This window comes from Ictidomys tridecemlineatus, chromosome 9, assembly GCF_052094955.1.
Source record: "Ictidomys tridecemlineatus isolate mIctTri1 chromosome 9, mIctTri1.hap1, whole genome shotgun sequence".
NCBI lineage: Eukaryota > Metazoa > Chordata > Mammalia > Rodentia > Sciuridae > Ictidomys > Ictidomys tridecemlineatus.
In genome coordinates, this window is record NC_135485.1 from 104,781,940 (window position 1) to 104,807,052 (window position 25,113).

The 25,113-nt window shown below is 30.5% G+C and overlaps 1 protein-coding gene across 1 annotated transcript in view; it reads left to right on the forward strand.

The window, feature by feature from the left end:
• The window catches only part of Stpg2 (sperm tail PG-rich repeat containing 2), a 501,428-nt gene that overhangs the window by 266,834 nt on the left and 209,481 nt on the right, over positions 1-25,113 (forward strand). The window contains exon 10 of the mRNA XM_078020746.1: positions 18,331-18,446. Coding sequence (XP_077876872.1) covers positions 18,331-18,446 — 116 coding nt within the window. The remainder of the gene's footprint in view (positions 1-18,330; positions 18,447-25,113) is intronic.

Sequence of the window (25,113 nt, forward strand, 5' to 3'; positions counted from 1 at the left end):
GTTCCAACTTCTAAATTTATATTTACATTTTTGTAAATTTCCATGTGAAATTTAGACAGCATTTAAATTAAGAAAATATAAGTTTCATGAAATTCTAAAAGAGAAAATGTCTCTTTGGGAGTAAAAATATTTCCAAAAATATATAAATAAGACAATGAGAGTGATTTCAGAAAGGAAGTAAAGGAATGGTAATTTAAACATATTAATACGCCAATGGAATTTGCAAAGAAGCTCTTCAAATTTGTAAAATGTTCAATTACAAAGGATGTAAAGGAAGGCATATAACCAAGAAAATTTGGGTGTAAATTATATTGTATGCCCTGTGCTGAACCCTTTAATCTTCTTAATTGAGTACACTGGTTGACAATAAGGAATTAGAAATTTGATAGAGTGGATTAAAACCCTGGCATTGCCATATATGTGGGACTGCTATGATTTTCATGTGGTTTGTGTCCCCTAAAATGTTCATGGAGGTTTGGTCCCTTGGGTGGTGCCACTGAGAGGTGGTAGAAAATTAAAGTAGTGAGGCCTATTGGGAGATATTTAGGTTATTGTGGGTAGGCTCTTAGAAGGTAGTTCTAATTGAGTTCTCCTAAGAAAGTTGTTACAACAGGAGGAAGCCTGATCTTTCTCATTCTCTCAGCTCTTGGTTCCATATATAATCACTTATTTGCCCCCATACATGCTTCTGCCATTGCCATTCATGCTGTGAGATGATATAGCTTTGCCCTTGCCATAGAACCTGCATTATACCCTTTGGACTTTGAACTCCCAGAACTATGAGTTAAGTAAACCTCTTTTCTTTATAAGTAACTGTGTCAGGCATTTCATTAGAGTAACTAAATGCTGACTAAAACAGGGACATTGGACAAGTTGTTTAACAATTGAGTTATGCAGTAAATATACAGATTTAATAAAAGTATGTACTATGAGGTTTTAAAACTTTACTAAATAATATATTGCAGTGGTTGAAGATGCTGTTGGTTGGTCAATATCACACTTCTTTACAATGCCCTTTATTTCTTATTCTCTCCGTTACAAAGACTGGAAAGCTAAATATTCTCTTTTTCATCCTTTCTTATATCTTGGGTTGATTATGTAACCCTATATTAATTAAGTTTTTTGAGAACTTTTTAAAAAATATTTTTTTCCATTGATAGGGATCAAATCAGGGGCCTTGTGCATGCTAATTGGTGTTCTACCACTGAACCCAAGCCCATGTTGTACTTTTTACACACAGAGATGCTTCATGTTATCCTTCTCCCATTTTTCTTAACCTCATATTGATTCATTCATATATTTAACATTTGTTTGTTGAGTACCTCTTATGAGACATACACAGGTATAGGTAATATAAACAGTAATCAGAAGATATGATAGGGTACTTTAGGAGTTTTTGAGTTTCTTATTACTGTGATAATTGGTAGGGTACATTAGATTTGCTGGATAGTTGAATTTTCTGTGCCCTTTGCAAAGTTAATTAAAGAAAGTAAAATAAGATAGTAATATTGTGGTCAGTATAATAGTTAATCCTTTATAAAATCCTTTTTTCTATTATACTGATAGTCATTGATACATTTATGATTTCACTGATTAGATTTTGGATATGCGCTCATCTCTTAGTTTTTATTCACTCTGTATTAAATTCTGACAAACCACAACCCAGGAATTGAGCACTTTGCATATAGTCTAAGGTTGAAATTAAAGTAACTTGGTCTTTCTGTTTTCTAGCAGTAGGAGAAACTATGGGGGAAGTTCATTGTCAAGTTGGATAGTCACATTATGAGCGTATTGCAGAGGAAATCCCATTGGGTAAAGCTTGTGAATAAATTATGTTTCTGAACTTTTAACTTTAAAATGTATGAACTTACATATTAATATCATTGCAGGAAGTTTATATATAAGTTGTATTTTTAAACTTTTTATGGTGGCCTTTAAAACTTAAATCAATATTTTTTTTGATTGATTTTATTTTTTTAAATACACGACAGTGGAATGCATTACAATTCTTATTACATATATAGAGCACAATTTTTCATATCTTTGTATATAAAGTATGTTCACACCAATTCTTGTCTTGAATTGGGTGTCAACATACCTTATATACAAACAGATATGAAAAATTGTGGTATATATGTGTATTAAGAATTGTAATACAAAAAAATACATGTATAATGGCATAAATTGACATGAACATACTTTATATACAGAGATATGAAAAACTGCATTCTATATATATATAATAAGGATTGTAATGCATTCCACTGTTGGTGTATTTAAAAAATAATAAAATCAATTTAAAAAATGCAGATAATTTATGTCTTTATAAATGTACTTTTTTGCATTACAATTCTTATTTACAGATATATACCACATTTTTTCATATCTCTGTTTGTATATCAAGTATGTTGACACCCAATTTATGTCTTCATACATGTACTTCGGATAATGATATCCATCACATTCCACCATCCTTGCTAACCCTCTGTCCCCTCCCTTTCCTTCCCACCCATCTGCCCTATCTGGAATTTATTCCTCCCATGTTCCCCCTCCCTACCCACTATGAGTCAGCCTCCTTATATCAGAGAAAACATTCGGCATTTGTTTTTTGGGGATTGGCTAACTTCACTTAGCATTACCTTCTCAAGCGTCATCCATTTACCTGCAAATATTCTCTTTTATTGCTGAGTAATATTCCATTTTGTATCTATGCCACATTTTGTTTTCATCCATTCATCCACTGAAGCGCATCTTGGTTGGCTCCACGGTTTAGTTATTGTGAATTGTGCTGCTATAAACATTGATGTGGCTGTGTCCCTATAGTATGCAGATTTTAAGTCTTTTGGGTTCCATTCCCAGATTTCCCAGATTTCCTGGGACTCTCCATGCTGCTTTCCATATTGGCTGCACCAATTTGCAGTCCTACCAGCAATGTATAAGTGTACCTTTTTCCCCACATCCTTGCCAATATTTATTGTTGTTTGTCTTCATAATAGCTGCCATTCTGACTGGAGTGAGATGAAATCTTAGAGTAGTTTTGATTTGCACTCCTCAGATTGCTAGAGATTATGAGCATTTTTTCATATATTTGGAGACTGATCGTATATCCTCTTCTGAGAAGTGTCTATTCAAGTCTTTGGTCCATTTGTTGTTGATTGGGTTATTTGGTTTTTTGGTGCTTAGCATTTTGAGTTCTTTATATATCCTAGAGATTAGTGCTCTATTTGATGTGTGAGGGGTAAAAATTTGCTCCAAGGGTGTAGGCTCTCTGTTAAAACAATTGACAAAAAAATAAGTTGTTTGTTTGAAATATTAAATAAAATTCATAGCCTCACTAATGAAGAGGAGAGAGAAAACTCAAATTACCAGCACAGGTGATGAAAAAGATAATATCACAACAGACATTACAGAAATACAGAGGATAGTTAGAAATTATTTTGAAAACTTATACTCCAATAAAATAGAAGACACTGAAGGCATCGACAAATTTCTTAAGTCATACAATTTTCCCAGATTGAATCAGGAAGATAACACAATTTAAACAGACTAATCTTGAGTGATGAAATAGTAGATGCCATCAGAAGCTTACCAACCAAGAAAATCCCAGACCAGATGGATACACAGCTGAGTTCTACAAGACCTTTAAAGAAGAACTAATACCAATACTCTACAATTTATTTCAGGAAATAGAAAAAGAGGCAGCACTTCCAAACTCATTCTATGAGGCCAATATTACCCTGATCCCAAAACCAGGCAAAGACACATCAAAGAAAGAAAACTTCAGAGTAATATTTCTTATGAACTGATTTTCTTTCAACCTAAAAGCAAATAATTTTCACTTATTTAGAAGGTTTTTATTTCTTGCCTCATTAGAAATTTTAAAAATACCAACAGCATTAAAAAATGTCATGAATGTTATAAAAGATCTTTATAAACCACTATTTAGAATTAAATGAACTTCTAGACATACTTTTCATGTATTTTATTTTTCTGATTACCCATATTTGCCTTTAGTATTGTATCATGAGAGTTTTGCACTTATCACAGATACTATGCTGTTGAGATTTTTTTTATTAGAAGATAGATTGAAGAGAATATAAAGGAATAAGTTCCTTGCAGCTGTGACCAATTATAGATAATACTATTCACTACTGATGAAATTTTTTTGGTTCATATTTTATGGTCACCTGAAGATATTACATGCTGAACTGATGAAGCTATTGTTTGACTAGATAATATGCAGTTGCTAAAAATGATTAATGATACAAATTAAAGAATGTATAGTTTCATAATATCCCAAACCAAAAATTATATAAATGGCTGTTTGATGTGAAGTATTTAGCTTTAATTTACTTTGTATTTGTGCTTTTTAACAGTATTATAACTAAGACTTTAATTTAAATTTTAGAATTGCTATGTTGAAAATAACACTAGAAATTGAGTAACTTATGTGCCTATCCTGGAAATCAATAATTCCTAAAGTTTTTTACACAAATCCTAGTTCTTTGAGAAGATTGTTAAAAAAGAAACAAAAAACAAAGACAAAACCAAAAAACAACAAAAAGCAGAAAGAAAAGCAGTCCATGATCAAAAGTCTTGGAAATTCACACCAGTGTACTTGTTCTTTATGTATGAATTACCATATCAGAGATTCTTATATGAACTACAGTGAAGAAACTTATTTTTAACCATATTTAATCTAAATTTATTTGACCACAGAACAATTTACCATGTTTGATAGCAACTAACATCCTGTGAAAATCCTTTTTTTTAAGAGAGAGTGAGAGAGGAGAGAGAGAGAGAGAGAGAGAGAGAGAGAGAGAGAGAGAGAGAGAGAGAATTTTTTTAATATTTATTTTTTTTTAGTTCTCGGCGGACACAACATCTTTGTTGGTATGTGGTGCTGAGGATCAAACCCAGGCCTCACACATGCCAAGCGAGCATGCTACCGCTTGAGCCACATCCCCAGCCCCGAAAAATCTTCATTCTGTAGCAAAGACCTGGGGGAATAATGCTTTAGGACTTAGAAAGACTTGATTGAACTTGTGTCTGATAAATGATTGGCTTTGCCATCTTCACCTGTCTTTAGACTATTTATATAGCAAACATGTTTATTGAAATACAACAAAACTCATGCTGAAAAATTAAGTATACATGATTATATACATGATTAAATATAAATGAGAGTTTATTTTAATTTTTAAATAGTTTTATTGAGAAACATAAATAAAAAGGTAAATATAAATTTAATTTGTAATCATGAAGTGGTAAGTTATTATTATCAAGGAATATATATGCACACATAGTATATGACTAAAATATATATAATTTTACCTTTTAATGATATATTACTATAGATATTAAACTATGAATAATTATGTATCTAATTTTCACCCACTCTTTCTGATGCCTTTATGAATTTTGAATACATTTAAAGACTCAGATATTTCAGTTCAAAGCATATCCCTTATTTTCAAAACTGTTTCTATCTCTTTAAAATTCAGTTTTAGGAACCAACCACAAAGATGAAAATAGCATATAACTAGGATTTCATTTTCAGTATGCATGTTTTTTTTACAATTTTCTTCCAAACAAGAAACATCATAGCAGATTGAATGAAAGGAATAAGTTGGAGGAGGCATCTGGGAACTTGGTTGTATTGTATACGTTTCTACATGTATATATTGTGGTGTGTGTGTGTATGATACATTCATACAGTAACAAACCAAAATGTATAGAGGAATTTAGAGAAAAGCAATAGATTGTTTTTTTGCCTTATTTCTTCAAACCACCAAACATTTAAAATTACTCAGTGGTGAGGCAAGTAGAATGCAAGTATTAATTTTCTTTCTGTGGCTTCAGAGTCATGACATTTTATTTTCTCAAAGCAGAATATTATTGGCATAGAATATCATTTGTATTTTCTTTTCTGTAACTAATGGAACCAGTTTTTTAGATTTTTATGTATTAATTCTTTTTAGTTGTTGATAGACCTTTATTTTATTCATTTATAAGTGGTGCTGAGAATTGAACCCAGTGCCTCATGAAAGCCAGGCAAGTTCGCTACTGCTGAGCCACAACCCCTGCCCAAAATTTTTCTGCATTTTTATTAGTATGTTCTTATTATGGTCTTATTCAGTTATCTATAACTTAAAATTATCTTCTAAAAAATTGTGGTAAAATACACATAATATAAAGTTTACCATCTTAGCCATTTTAAACCATGCAATTCAGTGGCATTAAATACATTCATATCATGAGCTATCATTATCATCATCTCCCCATAGAAACTTTTTCATCTTGCAAAACACGAAATTTTTGTCACCTTGTTGAAAAACAGTTTTGACTTGCAAATCTATGTTGGTTAGCAGAGGCAAGGATATATTGATTTGTGGACTTTGCTTTAGGAGAAATACATACCTGATTGTCTTTCTGCCATAATACTTTATCCTCACTTCCCTATTCTCTTTTTTCTGAAGAGCTAGCATGAAGCATAGTGAGGAATGATAGGTAGAAGAATGTTGCATCCCAAACTGCTTAATCTCCTAAGGGAAAAGATGAACCAACAGGTTAGAATCAAGAACACTTTGGCTAGCAGCACATTCTACCATGTTTTTGTTTTTCTGTACTGTCCGTTTTAAGAAAGGACTTTAATAAATAACTACAGAGACAATCTTTTAATTACATTCATTTATTTGTGATAAAAGCCTCCCTCCCCACACACACAAAAAAATAACTCAAGAAAACTGTGAACACAAGTTTCTAAACTTGACAAAGCCTATAAGCCTAAGACCTACACAATTTTTCTTAAAGGAAGATACTCACAATTACCATACCTTCTCAGCTAAGTAAGTTGTTCATACCAATATCTAAGGATAGCGTACCTTAAGAATGCAAAAGAAAATTAAAGATGGGAAGAAAAGAGTTAAAACTACCTTAAATTAAAGATTATATTATAGCTTTTTTTTTTTTTTTTTGTAATGGGAACTGAATGCAGGCCTCGCTGAGTTGCTTAGGGCCTCACAACATTGTTTTGAACTCCCTATCCTTCTGCCTCAGTCCCCAAACCGCTGGGATCACAGTTGCGCACCACGACACTCAGTTTTAACATTTTTTTTTTAAATCCCAGAAACCACTAAAAGTAATTAGAATACTCTTCACAATTTGCTGGAATAGTTTCTAGAAATTAACTAGATTCTATTAATGGACATAAATAATGATCTGTTTAATTGAAGAATATCCTACACTTTTGAATAGGATATAATTTAATAAAGATTTCAATTTTCTCTGTCTTAATGTATAAATATAATTGCACATAAGATTCCCCTGGACTTTTTGAAGAAATTGATAAACACACTCCAATGTATGTAAGGATAAAGGTATGTGAAAAGCTAAGAAAAAGAAGAGTTATGAAGGGAAGTAATTCTTATATCATTTACTAAAACATATAACAAATCTATATTAATAAAATCATTGCAATTTTGACACAAAAGCAAGACAAATGAATTATGAAACAGAAAGAATATCCTCAGACATAGATGCATGCATATATGCAGATAATTTATTGTAAATATGTCATCATGAATCAGTGGGTAAAGAAAAATTATTTAGTAGGACATACTGGGAACACTGTCACACTTACTGAAGAAGGTAAGATTAATTCTTTACAAAATACCATATACAAAGATGGAATACAGATGGATGAAACACATAAATAAAAAGTTAAAACTATAAAGATAATAGGGAAAAAATCTTAGAGAATGTCATTGCAATCTAAGAAGTGAAGGAAGACTTCTTACTAAAAATCTCGAAAGTAAACACCATAAGACAACATAAGAATGATCTTGATTTTATCAGAATGAGGGATTTCATTACAGCATTGGACATCTGCAAAGATAAGCAGATGTCAGAAAGAAGAATTATCTTCAGAAAAATAAGTTCAAATATGATCATACGAAGAATTTATGAACTAAAGAACAAAGCAAGAAACTCAAAAAGAAAATGGAAAAGGCATTAGAAATTACTTTATAGTTCTATTGATTATGGCTTACTTTATTCTCATGGATATCCATCTTATATCAGAAAGGCTCATGCTTTTTCTTAAAACTCATCTATTTGTACATTATTATTAAAGTATAAAAACGGTTGATATTTTAGATCTCAAGAAATAACAATTGTAACAGAACAAAAATACCTCCTCAAAGTCTGGCAATTAGGGAAAAAACACAGAGGACTTGTATTTCAATGGTGAAGTTCTCTAAAAAGACTCACTGGAATTATATTTATCATTTCTAAGGAAAGGATAAATGCATTTTATAAAACAAATTGGCATGGGAAATAATTTAGTATCAGGTTTCATCTAAGTGTAGAACTCACTATTTCCCCTGGAGGCTTAAACAAATATTACATGAGTGAGGGCTCTTGTAAAATGTTATGTTTTGAAATAGATTTCATTAATGGCTTCTAGTGATAATTTATTTCTCCCTTTATGCACAAGTCTCTTCTCATACTAATAATGGATAGCTTATTTGCATATAAATAGATTTCAGCATTTGCTGAAGCAAAGAACAAATATGACCCCCCCACCACATTGTTAAAAAAAAAAAGAGGGGAAGGAGATTTTGCAATAATTAGCAATCAGGGTTTATAATATATTTGTAGACAACTTTAATATTTTTATTGGTGTATTTCAAGTCAAAAGTCTTTATTTCTAGTAAAATCATAAAGAGAAGGAATCTGCAGTTATCTCATGCCTCTTGGTATATTTATGCTTAAACAAAATACATCTTGATGTTGGTTATTAAAAGGTTTACTGTCACCCTCTGGGTATCTTGTCCTAATTAGTTCTTATTGTTTCTGATATGAAAGCATATTCCATTTTAGAGAAAGTAAATGTCATATTTGTGACTATATTGCTTAATTAAATAAATCCTTTATTTATGAGACATAACAAGTCACATGGTTATGATGGAGAAATTTGTTCCTTTTAGTTAAAAGTATATCAATGCTAATCTTCCATTTGTTACATGGTTAAAAATATTTAAAAAAATAAAATGTTTTATTACAGAATATATTTCCTTCCTAGGTAATTATTATAATAGGACCTCTGGTGCCCACTTTCATTTCAACTAAAATTGGTTATTAGTGGAGAACAATATTAACTTATTTTTAAAGACATTAATTTGATATTTGCTTCTTGACTTTTAGTCCCTGAAATGTGTATTCCTGTATTATTCTACAGTAAATGAATAGCAGGCACCATCTTATGACACACATATAAATGAGTAATTCAGAAATTAAGGTCACAACTGCTTCTTGGTAGGTGTGCAGTCTATTAATTGTGTCTTTCTGACCAGCAGAGGTCACTCAGTGTAAAGTGAATAATGGCTTCAGTTTTCAAACCAGACAGTGCACATGACCATTTTATTTGAGCAATTGTATTTTGCTTTATTTCCATTACTTACAGAAAGAACATATTTTTACCTAAGTCAGTGAGGTTGTTCCTTGGGGTCCCAAGATCTCTTTAAACATGAAGCAAAAAACAGATCCTGAAAGAAGCAGTAAAAATACTGTATTTAAATCTATATATTTTTAGTTTCATGCAAATCTTTTCTAGTAAAAAAAAAAAGAGAGAGAGAGAGAGAAAATTATACCTTAGAGAACATGACACATTGCATTCTGCCACAGAGAGGCAGCCTCCACCAGAAGATGGGATGTAGTACTATTGTATTCTACAGACTACTATATTCTAAGAAAATAACATTTAAGCTTAGGTTTTTTTAAAACAATAGTTTTTTAGAACAAGCTTAGGAAGAAGCAGTGTGCAGAAACCTTGACACCTAACAGTACAGCAATATGGAGATTTGAAGACACCTTGATTTTTATGATTGTAACATATATGTTTCCCTTATATGTGTTTATATTTGTTATCACTTAGAACATAGATTTAAAAGAAAAATTAAATCTACTTTTGGTTATGCTAATGAATTAATAACCTAGGGACAAAATCCCTGAATTTATCAACTAGACTTCATTCTATTCCAACTCCTATACTCAGTTTACCTGTTAGGAAAATGTCATGTTCAGATGGAATCCTAATATTCTCATTTAATTAATCTGATGTTTGTTTGGTGAATTTGATGTTTTTGGAGGTGGTAAAGATTAAATGGCACTGTGAATTAGTGAAAAGTGCTGTTAAAAATCACAGTCAAAACTCTGCTACTTAAATACTTAGTTTCCTGTAAAATTTAAATAATCGTTTCCACCATCCTCATTTTAGGGATGTTTCAAGGATTAAATCACTTGAATGATTTTTTTCCTTATTGTATAACTTAGCAAACTGTTAAGGTCTGTAGACAAGTCAAAATAACACCTGGTATTTTGCCAGGGAAATGTTAGAGTTCGTAAACAAGTCTGGATGGTGCCTGGCAAAATGCCAGAGGGAGTGGTTTGAGAAGTAACAAAAGCAAGCCATTAAGTGTGGAGATTCCTTATTGGTTGACTGATGTATCTAGTTTATGCTAATTAGATAAGCTGTGCAAAATGTATAAATAGCTCTGTTGTCCTACAATAAATGGCTTCCATTCCTGCTGCATCAACGTACACAAGTTATTCGTCACCCCCCCAGCAGCAAACTTGCTTAACTTCTTTGGGCTATTTTATTCTTCTTTTCAAAGGAGGAAACTAAAGCTTAATTAGGTTTAGAGAATTTATCAAGGTCACATCACATGTATAGTGAAAAAGAAAGCTTGAACTTAAATTTAAGTTTAAGATTTATTCTGGAAAATAATAGGCTTAGGTATAATAGAGATGAAAATATGTATGTTCTTGAAAAAATACATCATCCATGATCATGAAATAAGTTTTATAAAATTGGTCAAAGATTAAAATAGGACAAAATTTATACTATATTAAAGGATATACACTAAAAAGTAAGTTTCTTTCTTATCTTCATAATACCAATCTCCCATTAATTAGTCTTTCTTCTCAAGTAACCATTGTTCTACACATATTTGAAAACATTCATGTGCTATATCACCTATTACTAAAAATATTTTACAGTGAAAGAGGAAGGCTAACATTTTAAAAATTATCTTTATCTGAAGATAATTCTTCTTTCTTACATGAATAAATTCAAGGTGTTTCTTAAGTTGACTCTTCCCAGATTCATCTCATTTCGGCATTTGTTGTTGTGATAGGTAGGCACAGAGACATGAGAGTTTCTGATAACATTCCAGATTAAATTACAGTCTCATCAAGAATTTTAGGATTACTAGTTCTTGAAATTATTAGAAAAGAAAAAATAATTTAATATTTAAATATACTTGAGAATAGCAACATACTAAAATTTTGTAGTTTAGAAGTCTAAAGCAATGAGTTTTATTGAACTTGTATTTTTTGGTTCAATTTTCAGAGAATATTATTTATTAATTTTGGCATGAACCTAAAGAATCTACATCTTAATACTTATTGGGATGATTCTGATGCCTTTGGCTCATAAGTCATACTTGGAAGAAGATTAGTTTGAAATATGTGGTGGTACATATAATCTTCTTTTTTTCCCCTTACATTTCAAACCATGTAACACAGACAGAGGTCAGAGACTAACATGTTCAAAGTTATTTAAGGGTAATGAAGGAGCTCTATGAAGCCAGATGTCTTTAACTATTTGGAAGTAGTCATTAATATAAAAAAAATCCAATCTTATTAGTGTTGGTTAAACTTAACCAGTGGTAGACTATGAGAAACCTTGAAAGAGAGGAATCCTTCTGAATTCTTAGTCTGTTGTATATTATTCCAAATATTCATGGTAACAATATTAGAAAATATTTACATTATATGTCCATAGGATCAGAGTAAACAGAAAGCACAGTTAGAGTGAAAGAAAAAAATCTTAGATTTATATGTGTAAATAGATTTAGGTTTATTAAATAGAGTTACCTTAGATTAACTAGAGGAGAATGAAGGGAAGGGAGGGTATATGGGGACATGAAGAATAAAAGAATGAAACGGACATTATTACCTTATGTACATATATTACTGCATGACCAGTGTGATTCTACAACATGTACAATCAGAAAAGTGAGAAATTATACCCTATCTATTTGTGATATATAAAAGTGCATAAATGCATTCTATTTTCATGTATAACTAATTTTAAAAATGTTAAAAAAGAAACACAAAGCTTGCTAAGATATTCAGTGGTTAACCTATTCTTTAATCTCTGATAAATGTAAACATCTAGTGAATGATGACATCAAATTATGAAAACCACACCAAAGTATAAAAATCATTTCTTTCATTTATAAAATGTATTTGTTTTAGGATGCAGAATCTGTTAATTTAAGTTAGAGATGATATCTTAACCTTGGCTTATCACTAAATAAATCATATAGACTCTTATTTCAGATTAACTGTAAACTCTGTAAGTCTAGCTTTATTCTGTCAAGGCTATTCAAATAAAGATGGTAGCAGCATATTCAAATCCAAACATACTTATGAGATTACAGTTTTTTAGCAAGTTGAGAAATGTCAAGTAGTCATAATTTAAATGGTAAAAAATAGTCATTTACTTTAATATTTGCTTTAAACTTTAGCTCATTTACTGTAACTTTCTTAAACAATTTAGTTTGATTTAATATTAATCAAACGTTTCGATTATTTAAAAAAAAATTAAGTATTTCTATTAGGTAGCTTGATCTGTGATATGACTGTCTTACAAAGACATATATCATTACCCTGATTTTTACATATAATATTTCCAGAGAGAAGTGCCTGTAAAGGAATGCTTTATTAATTGAGTCTGAAATGAGTGCTAAAATAATGATGGTGATCTAAGAGAACTTTGAATGTGTATTGGGACTTATTTGAGTTTTTTGTTTAAATGATTTTCTTGGCATACAGGTTCAAAATTATAAAATGTGAACAATAGAATATAAAACTAAAGTGATATTTCAGTTATGAAATAAAATTTTTCTACTGATATTTCAAGCTAATTGTGTGATTTTATTTGATTTGAAGACAAGTTTAGATTATTTGATAACTTTGTTCATTCATTTATAAAAATCATTCATGTGTTGCTTATTTTTATACTGTAAATACAAATTGGCTTTAGGTTATTATTCTTCTAGTAGTTCCTTTATAATTTATATAAAACCATGTTATACCTACATTTTTAAGACTAGTGAGATTCATTCAAATTTACTTATAATACACTCATGTTATTAGAGAGTAAAATTATTTTTTTATAGCAGCAGTTCAAAGAGTTAAAAGACTTCATTTGACAGGGCTATGGATGCACATTTTTGATAATTATGTACTTAAAAGTACACAGATAAACAGACATTGCTGTCTGAAGAGATAATTATGTCAAGTCAAATGTATGTGATTTTCTATATATGGTTTTTGTTTTGTTTTAGTGCTTTGATTTTATTTTTATACATCATCTATCTAGAAACTAAGTTGCTTCACCTTACACATTGGAACATAGATCCATAAATTGAAGCATTGTGGCCATCTCAGGTAACTGTAGAATTAGAAGACAGTCAGTCAGTTACAGTAGTTGGACTAAGATATTACACAGATAATTGTGTAACTTTAGAACTTATTTGAATTGTTAACACTGTATGATGCTCTATAAAATATATGACTAGATCTAAGTTTCCCAGAAACCATTGAGAAGCAAGTAACTTTAATAATTATTTAATGTTCTGCAGAAATTCAGATCAAGTATGTGGTAACAGCCTTATTGCTGAATCAATGCTATAAACACACATCTTAACAAGTGCATGATTTAGATAGACTTCAACAGTTGCATTTCTCAGTCTGCTTAGTTTAGAATGTATTGTAATTTTCCATTTCTTAAGGATGGTATTGGTAACAATTCCTGGATACTCTGTTGTAACTTTAAGATATCATTCTTAAAAAGTTAAAGAAGGAGTTAAAGTTTTTTATTATTTAAATATATATAATATCATTTTGGTTTTTGACAGATAAGTTAATGGGATGGTAAATATATTAAAAATTTATTTAAAAATTATGCAATATTGGAATTTATTTTTTTTCTTATTACCTACAATCTCAATTTCATAGACTCTGTAAATCAGTGGTCATAATCTGAAGTTCCATTTAATAAAACCTAGTCTTAGAAGCAGTAGAAGACCTTTAAATCTAAAGTCTCTGACTTTTGTAACACTTCTTTGTATATTAACCTTTTGTCTTTGCTGTTGCTTTATTTGTAAAGTTGAAAAATAAAATCAGTGAGAGAAAATGTGTCCTATAAGAATTTAATCTATCTACATAGCATTTCAAAGCCATGCCATTTCAACAATTTTCTAAATTCTTTTTAATTCATAAAGAGACACTTACGTATGGAATACTCACTTTCAGTCAATTTCTGTCACCATCACATGAAAAGTGAGCTCAGTATTCATAAGTATAATGAATGCATGATTTAAAAATCTTAGCTCATGAAGACAGTGATTTTTTTTAATTTGAGATTTTGAAGTTTTATAGAAGTTATTTTAGAGTCCACTATAGTGTACCAAAGTGGACATATTGAAGGGCCATGAGCATAGATTTTTATTTTAAATTACTCATTGTTCCTGTTACCTTCCATTTTTGCCCTGTAGCATTGGTTGACATTTCATAAAGACTGAGTTGGCATAGGGCTGGAATAGATGTAATTATAAGAATCACCTGCTCTTGAGTTTCCTATTATATACTAGTCATGATTCCGGCAGACTTTTCATAGGTGCTTGGTTTAGAATGAGAAGTTTTCTTCTTCCATGACCTGTGATTAAAATGTGGTATTTTTATATATAAATAGAAGATAGATTCTGCATAATCCAGCTGTGAATCAGAGCTGGTGAAGCAATGTAAGTCTTTGACCTGTATCACATAAGCAGTAGAATATGTAATTGAAAATATATTTTAAGATTAAATGAAATAAACCCTTTTAAATACTCTGTAGCTTAAAGCAGGCTAAGTGCTAAAATGTACCAAGATGAATATTAAAGGAAGTTTTGCTTCACTTAATACTCCTCAAAGGAATTCAAATACAAAAAGAATTCTACTATGACAACATTTGAATAATTTCTTTGGTTTTAATAAGTTATAGCCATGAATGTTCATATTTATCAGTTGCTGTAGCATGGTGGGAAGAGCAGAAGGTAGACTATATTTCTTCACAATTGAAATTGAAACTTACTTTTACAATAGTGTTTGCATAACAGACTTACCTGTTGCACTAATCTTAATAAATTATTTCAGTTATTGTTGAAAGTTTGAATTAACTGACTGTGGAATTATACATTGAGTACCTGATGACAGTTTGTGTCTTTTCTAGGTACTCAGTAATGGATACATTTTTCCATACATAATTAATTTGTGGATGATAATCTATCTGTAAAGATATTTTATATAAATAAACACACAAAAATATCTTTATAGATATATCAAAACACATTAACTTTTTAAAAAAATTTTATACCTTTGTATATCTAAACCATTAATTTAATTTATATTAGAAAGATTAGACTACAGTGTCAATGTTATCTTCTATTTAAAATTTTGAAATGTTCTATATTAATAAAACACAACCCTTAGGATGATCCATATGAACCATCTAATTTTAAAACATTTTTGACTTTATGTAGCAACAGGAATGTGTTCTTAGAGTAAGTATCTTTGAATTGCATGCTGTTTAGAGAGATAGAGAGGCATTCATTTGTATTCCATTAATATCATTGTATCTACTCTGTTGTTTCACTGTGTTCATTATCAATATTCTGTGCTCAAAGATTTTATTTTCTCTTCACATAGTGTCTGTTGAATTTCCCTTAATTATATTCATCAATACTATTCTGTAGTTATATACCCTTGGTATTTCACCATGTTATCATTGCAGATATTATGCCAACTTTTTTTGCAAAAAAAAAGTAGGATGCCACCATTATGTGAAGTTTATTTTTTAAAACTGTACTGGTATTACTTTAATATAATTTATTATGAAACAGTCTTTGGCACAAGATTAGATGCATGGAATACTTTTAGATGTACATTAAAATGAGGTAGTCCAAATTGGTGTACATCATTTCTTTGTGACAGTTTAGCAAGGATTTTTCCCATATGAAATAAAAGTTAACACATTAGTTGTTATTGATTTGTGAATTTTGGCCAAAATATTACACTTAAGAAAATTTACTATACTATAGTTTTACAAAGTATGAATTTACAAAATTTAATCTTCTGTGTCTGAAGATCCTGTTCCACTATCATTAGTTTCATTACCTGTTGTAGCATCCTCAGTGCCACTTATAAAAGACATGTTTACTGGTGGTACTCCAGTGCTCCAAACAAACCATTCAAGTTGGCTTTTTGAAATATGCTGACAGTGCACATGCACTGAGAATTCTAGGCACCTAGAGGGTAAAAAGACAAATGTGCTTCCATATGCTACTGGTAAATACATCACTGTTCTGTTTATCTTTTAACAGCATGAGGTTCAGAATTATACCATGAGACAAATATGCAATGAAAGGTTATAAGCCAATTTTTGGACTGAAAAATAGGGTGTGGCAATTATGTGGCAGCAACAATTATGTGGTGAAATTTTGTATTCCATATGCTCTGTAGTGAAGAAAAGTCTTCCTATGAAGTCTTTTCTCTTGAAACATTTGGTTTTGTAGACCTCCCACTCTTTCTCAAAATACCAGGTTTGGAATATGATAGTCACTCAATGAATGTTGGTTAAACTATGAATGGAAAAAACCTAAATTCTCCCTATCTTGTTTCAGTGAGGTTGTACTAGCCAGATTCTATTCACTGCTTTATCTCCCTCTTTGACTCCTCTCACTCTTTCTTTTTTAAATATTTTTTTATTTGTAGATGGACACAATGCCTTTATTTTGTTTATTTTTTTATGTGGTGCTGAATTTCAAACCTAGTGTCTCACATGTGCTAGGCAAGTGCTTTACCACTGAGCCACAAACCCAGACCCCTCTCTCTTCCTTTCTTATATATAGCCCTGAAAGTTTCAGTCTTTATTTGTTTTTTTTTTCCTTTCATTACTTTTTCATTTACTGAAACTTTAAACGTTGACTAAGCAACTAGCTGCATTCTTTTCTTCCAGACCATCTTTTCTGCAAAGCTTTTCAAACAATCTCCAATAGTCTTCTGAACATTACTATTTGGGGTATTATGTCATTATTATTTTTTCCAAAATAATTGAAACCCAACTCATAATATTCCTACAGTACTGTATTCTTTATGTATTTTCTTATTGTTGTCACCGTATTACTCTTTTAATAGCCACTGTTCATATTTATCCTTTTTGAATCATTATTCATACTAAATGTCTGTTCTCTTAGACAATTTGAGTTTTTCTTCCATTCTCTTACCAATGTTTGTAAATATATTATTCTTGAAACTAATCATCTTGAAGTCATATCCTATGAAGTACTGCTTGATTTTACTTCTTAAACTAATACTTTCTTCATGAGTCTCTTTTCATCTAAAACTTTTAATAACTGCCCACTGTCAATGGAAGTGATTCTCAAAAGTTATTTGTGTGTGTGTGTGTATGTGTGTGTGTGCACACGTGTGTGTGTGTGTGTTTTGTTTTTACTAGAAATCTTTTGTTAAATCTTACATGAGTTGTACACAAAACATTAACTCTAGAGATGTTTTGAATAAAAGTATAAAAGTAGTTCAAACCTTTTTACTTGGGCTTCACCTGCAAAACCTGCTCTGGTCACTTTCAAAGAATTTTGGGGCATTATAGAATACAATTTGAAACCCATTGTTTTATGTATAAAAATCTTATTTAGGGTTAGACTCTGTTCCACTCAATGTGTTCACTACATCCAGTTTTCCACTGAATTTTCATCTTTGTGTCTTGGTTCCTATTATGTTTAAATCTCAGAGTGTTGTTAAATCACCTTTCTGCCTTACAAAATCCTATTCATATTTCCAAATGAAACTCAAAAAAGTACCTCCTCATGGAAAAAGTAAATGAACATTTGGGAAATAAAGGAGTTATGTGTTATTTTAATAATATATATGTATCTTGTGGAAGTATTATTTTCTACTTCTTGGAAATTGCTGCTGTATTACATTTAGTTACATTTAATTAGATGTCACCATTTTATGCTTTATGTTTCAAAACCCTGAACTGAATGATTTTAAGTATTCAGAAAGAATGGGCTCAACATTGTTTGTTCCTAACTTTATGTGTTAAGAGTACCAACCTAAGAATAACATACATATGACTCAAATCAATAATTTTATAATACATACTTTATTATGATTTTTATGTTTCCTTTTCTCCAGGGCCTGCCGCATACAATCCTGTTTTAAGGAAATCTTGCCCCATACCGTTATTTGTTAAAGCATCAAAGAGGTTTGAAGATACCAAGGAGATTACTCCTGGCCCAGCATCATATGAGGTTTGTCAATGATATCGTACTATTAGCAGTGACACAAGAATAGAATGATTTCCAGAGAGTTCTGAAAATGTATACATTATGTTATTCTCATAGTTTTTTCATATTAGTGGCTAATCAAATTGTTTTACTCAAGGAAGATTTATCAAGATATATTTGACATTTTAAAAAGAATTATTAGAGAATAATTTGAGTTCAATAATATGTATCAATGAATGTCCTCTACAGCATTTAGATATAATTTATTTATATTACTCCAAGTTTTAAAATTGGTTACAGTCTTGTATTATAACTCCCTAATATTTATTAAAATCAGGTGCTATTAAAAGGCTTAGAAGAAAGCCTAGGGGATTGAATAAAGTTGAGTATTGATATTTTATTATATTTTAATAAATGTGAATATTGTACTTTAGACTGTAATAAATAAGGATCTCTTAAGTAATGAGCCTTTTAATTATAAGAAGGAGGTCTGTTTAAACTTGAAGAATTTTAGAATATGTTTTTGCAATAGGTCTTTATTGTTTTTATGAGAGTTAGAATGAAATAACTCCTTTATTCTTGCCATACTAACTATTGAGAATTAAATATTTAACAGTGTTTTTAAATAATTAATTTAAAAGTCAATTCTGAGTGCAAAATAGATGTTCCTTTTGGAGTTAATTACAAGCCTATTTTATTGAATACATATTTTCAATTTATTTTAATTTCATAATCTAAGTCATTTTTCAGTGTCTGTCACAGGTAGGTTTATAACATAATATCAGGAAACAAAATAAAAATATGTGAATAATCAAAAAGTTGATGTTTTAATTGTTGGCTATTGATTCCTCCAAATAATGGTCTCTAATACTTGATGATTAAACAAATTGATTGAATAGACTTAACTTCAGAAAGTGAGAATCTGCTAGAATCTTTCAAGTATTCCAGAAGGCAAAAGTCAATGGAGGATACTTATAAGGTGTAGGGAGTAGACTGGATAAAGAAAGGCAAATCCTGCAAATGGAGAACTGGTTGGGACTGGACAAAGTTTATGACATATCAGATCTTTAGCTGAATACTTTTCTTTCCTTTTAATAATTGTTTTAATACTATTCACAAATAATAAATTCCAGAAAATCTAAATTTATAATTTTTAATTTTGTGATGTATACTTCATAATTGATACTCTCATTAGTGTTTATAAATCTAATATGATATTTATAGATATCCTTCATCATAGTCTTTATTATGTAAAATCGTTTTCAATGTTATTAGAAAACATTTATAGATTTAACAATGTTTATTCAAATATTGCCTGAAATTTCACCCTAATAAATACAATCTGCATTACAAAGTAACTTTTATGTTCAGAACTGAGTCTGTAATTATTTTTTTGTCTTCTTAATATGATAATTGAAAAGTTTTTGAATAAACATTTGTCTTTCATACTTTTCCTTTTTTAAAGTTGCTTCTGAACTTATAGGCTGATAAATTACTAGTCTTTTTATTATGATTTGATCTTATGTATTTTTTATACCCTATGACTTCAGTAAGTTTAAACTGCACTTTTTGGAGAACATGCTTCTTTTACCATTGTACATTTTTTTGTGAAAAAGGAGAATTCTAATATTTCTTTAAATATAAATGTACTTTTAGTTGTAGGTAGCCACAATCTTGTACTTTGGAGTCTTATTAAGGAAGTTGGGGCCTAATCCCATATGATGGAGATTAGAGCCTACTCTTTCTTCTATTAAATGCAGAGTCTCTGGTTGTATTCCTACGTCCTTGGTCCACTGTGAGTTGAGTTTTGTGCATGGTGAGAGATAGGGGTTTAATTTCATTTTGTTGCATATGGATTTTCAGTTTTCCCAGCACTATTTGTTAAAGAGGCTATCTTTTCTCCAATGCATGTTTTTGGCACCTTTGTCTAATATAAGATAATTGTAATTTTGTGGGTTATTCTCTGTGTCCTCTATTATGTACCATTGGTCTACCAGTCTGTTTTGGTGCCAATACCATGCTGTTTTTCTTACTATTGCTCTGTAATATAGTTTAAGGTCTGGTATGGTGATGCCACCTGCTTCATTCTTCCTGCTAAGGACTGCTTTAGCTATTCTGGGTCTCTCATTTTTCCAGATAAATTTCATGATTGCTTTTTCTATTTCTATGAGGAATGTCATTTGAATTTTGATTGGAATTGCATTAAATCTGTATAGTGCTTTTGGCAGTATGGTCATTTGGATAATATTAATTCTGACTATTCAAGAACAAGGTAGATCCATGTGCTTATGAAAAGAATCTGTATTCTGTACCTGGTGTATAAAATGTCCTTTAAATTTCTCTTAGTTTTATTTGGTCTACCCTATCATTTAAATGTGATTTTTTTGTTGATTTTTCTGATTATATAATCTTTCCATTGATGAAAGTGAGATGTTAAAATCCTCAACTATCACTGTGTTGGGTTTTATCACTAATATTTATTTTTACATGATTGAGTATTCAATGGTTGTGTTCATATATATTTACAATTATTATGTTTTCTTTTGTCTTGATCTCTTTATTATTAAAAGTGATTTCATCTGTCTCTACTTACAGTGTTTTTTCTTATGATGCTGAGGGTTGAACCCAGGAACCAAAGCATGCTAAAAAAGTGCTCTACTGTTGAGCTATATCACTAACCCCATCTTTGTACCTTTTAAAACTTACAGTTTAATTTATCTGATATAAGTATAGTTATTCCTTCTTGATTTTGGTTTCTATTTGTGTGAAATATTTGTTTCCACCTCTTCACTTTCATTCTGTGAGTCTTTACTGTTTAAATGTGTTTCTTGGAAATAACATATCATTTGTTCTCATGTTTTTATCCTTTTAATCAGTTTAAAACCTGACATTGGGGATTTTAATCCATTTACATTCAAAGCTAGTATTGATAGGTAAGAACTCCTGTCATTTCATTATTATTTTTTCTTGTTGTTTTGTATAGCCTTTGTTCTCTTTGTGGTTTGATGATGTTCTATATTGATAAGGTTTGATTCTCTTGTCTTTCTCAGTGTATCAGCTATACTGTTGAATTTTATATTTTCAAATGTTTCCATTGGGTCGTTACTTTCCTTTTGCTTCTCTATGTGGAGATTCTTTAAGTATTTCTTTTATGGATGGTCTGGTGGTAGTATTTTATTATCTTGTAAAGACTATTTCTTTTTATTTCTGAATTATGGACTTTCTGGTTATAGTATTGTTGGTTGGAAGTTTTTTCTTTTAAACTTGAATACATCATCCTGACCTGTAATGTTTCTGCTGAGAAATTTCTTTGTCCAATTGTGATTCTCTTATATTTGACTTGATGTTTGTTGTTTGCTGTTTTTAGAATATCTTTTTTGTTGTACTTTTACCATTTTGACTATAATATGTCAAAGAGAACCTTTTTTTGTCTGAATTCAATTGGGGTTCTTTGAGCTTCATGGATGTTTGTATTTTTCCTAAGATTTGGAATATTTTCACTGACTATTTCATTAAATAGGTTTTTCTATGCCTTTCTTTCTTTTCTCTTTCTGGAAAACTAATACTTAAAATATGTTTAATTGTATTTCATAAAGCTTTCTTCATTATTTTTTGTCTGATATGGTTATTTCAAAAATCCATGTTGCTTTTTCAGTCATTTGGTTGATTAGGAGAGCCAGTAAGCAGCTTCCTAGAGTCCTGGGAAGTGGGTGGGTACAATAAGCATCTTCCCAGGCTGGAATGGTAATCAAAGCCACTTTATGAGATTGAGGATGGATATGGTTTGAAGATGGCACTGTGCAACAGAAGCCAGGGTGGCATATGGCCCAGCTTGGGCTGGTTCTTTTACTGTGTTAATACATTGGCATATATTCCTGGTTTCTCTCCAAACTGGATCAGGGATAGTGATGGACATAGGCTACTCTAGCAGCACATTCTTTTGGTGTACATGGGTTAGTAAATGTTGGTGCACTCACCAGGGACAAAATATGAACCCCAATGGCACACAAATGGTTACTCACCTCCTCCAGCCACTCCTACTTACCTAGTTACTACCCAGGTAATCCACCCAAGTGGGTTAATGCACCAATTAGGTTAAGGCTGTCATAACTCAGTCATTTCACCTCTAAATTTTCTTGTATTGTCTTAAACATGCACTTTGGGGAGATATCACCTACCTAAACCATAATAGGATCTGAGAATTCAAAAATGAAACTAAGTACATCCAAATATGTACCAATCTAATAATAAAAATTAATATAAATATTTTAATTTTAATAAGATTATTGTACTGGGAATAGATGAAAGGTACCAAGATGTATGGATTAAGGAATCCCTAAGTTAGTCAAAGGGCACCAGAAAAACTTCACAATGTCTTTGTTTTAAAATACAATAGAATAATAGGATTTTTCTCTTTAGATATGTCAAAAGAGCATGTTCCAGGCACAGAAAACAATATATGCAAAATCAGAGAGGCACTGAGGAATAGAATATTCTTGGAAAGCTTTTATTATCAGTAGTGCTTAAATATAAAATAGTTTGATAGTAGATATTTACACAGTATGAAATCACAGTTATTATTATTCTGCTGAACTTTAGGTAGACATTGAGAATTTCTAAGTAGAATTATGTTATATATTTATGTAAATCAATCCAAACTCAATTTTATTTTTTAATATTTACACATTTATTTTTCTTATTTATCTTGATAAATTGCTAATAAAGAATGATAAAAGGATTATTTAAATATATATTCTTTGATACTTGGTGAAAGTTAGTTCTAAAGTCCATTTCCAAATGTTTATATTATTTTTGTAGAAAAAATTTGGTTTAGTTATTGTATATTTGTTTTAAAATGTGACTTACATGTCTACTTTTAAAAATTCAATTTTATTCCTTAGTTTTAAAGTTTGTGGCACAGTATTTCATATCATTCAGAAATGTAACTTAAACTTTTGCTTTTAGAAATTGGTTTTACACTTCAATTGTAAAGGTCATAGCATATTACTTAATACCTCGAAGTGAATGCTTAAAAGCTATCTGTCATTTGCCATTCTAAAAAAGAAGGTCTTTGATTCTCCATGGACTACAGCCTTAACTTTAATTCTCTGCCTTCACTTCTGCTTACAGAAATCTTGATATTCCCTTAAACTTCTAAGTTACTAAGTTTGGGGGGGGGAGATTTGTTAAGTTCTGTCCTGGAAAAATCTGTCTTCAGCCTATGTATTAGGCCTTAGGAGCTCTGTATCATATGCTCTGTGTTGTGTTGAGAGGATTCCCATTTCATCATATATGCAGCTATTGTATTAGAATGAAGATTGATCTTTGGACACTTAGATTTCAATTTATATGATGTTTGGGTGATTATATATTACAGATCATTTTTAAGGAGTACATAAACTCCTTCACAGACACAAAATATATATTGCTCATTTATGTGTGTTTTTCTGAGATAGTTTTCATAATGATCTCAAAAGGAGATGTAAATCCCAACTACTCATCCTCTGTGCCAAATAATAATAATAATAAAATAAAAATAAAAAGTTTAAGAATCACTGCTTGTTATCAAAAGGTCACCTCTTGGTACTTACTAATTCAGAGCAAGAACAGAGAATCACAATTCCTATGCCACATGCTATCAAGCAATGCTGTCAAGAAGGAAAACAAAGCTTTGGGTATACCAGGTGTCATAACTTCAACTACTTTAGGTAATAACCATTTCTTTCCTGTATATGTATACTTGATTTAAAATCCCATAATTATTTATGGAATTACCTGACATACATTTACAACTGGGAAAATCACACATGTTATTTTACATACACAATGGAGTACTGTGGTAAAAGAGATGGATGAAATATACAATTTTTGCATTGCCATTGGATGATGATTTGAATGTAGCAATTCCAAAAATAGGGAGACTGTAAAGGAACCAGTTTCATATCTCTCTAACTCAGTTTTATTTTGAATAAATATTATTTTAGTGCATACACTAAAACATATCTATCCTTCTTTGTATTTCAGTATGCTACAAAATGATACCTACGTCATTACTATTTTTATTACCGAAAGTACTGTTGTCTAAGATATATTGTCAGTTTAGTAAATAAAGGGAAATATTATTATCCAAATGAGAATTGTGTTTTTCTACTCTGTATTTCTAGTTGCAAACATGCAAATTTTATTATTTGTGCAAAATAGCATTTTAGCTTCAACTTTCTGAATAAAGATCTATGTTTATAGCCATGGAAAGAATATTTTGTGAAGAGTTACCAAATTTTTATCTCTGGTTTTCATAATAACTTATATCTTTCTTTTAAAATATAAACTTAAGTTTACCAGGCCACAATACCTTATTTTTAAGTTAAACAATGTTGATTAGAATCACTGTTAGAGGGGCTGGGGATGTGGCTCAAATGGTAGTGTGCTCGCCTAGCATGCGTGAGGCACTGGGTTTGATTCTCAGCACCACATAAAAATTAAATAAAGATATTGTATCCACCTAAAACTAAAAAATAAATATTTTTTTTTAAAAAGAATCACTGTTAGAAGGTTGTCAATAATAATAAAAGTAGCAAGGAAAGCAGGCTTTGTTATGAATTCTCAACAGTAAAGTCATTGGGACTATAAGCAGTTTTCTTCTCCAAAAAGTCTGAAATGTGTTCATGTTCTTTTTGACAGTCAAAAAGTA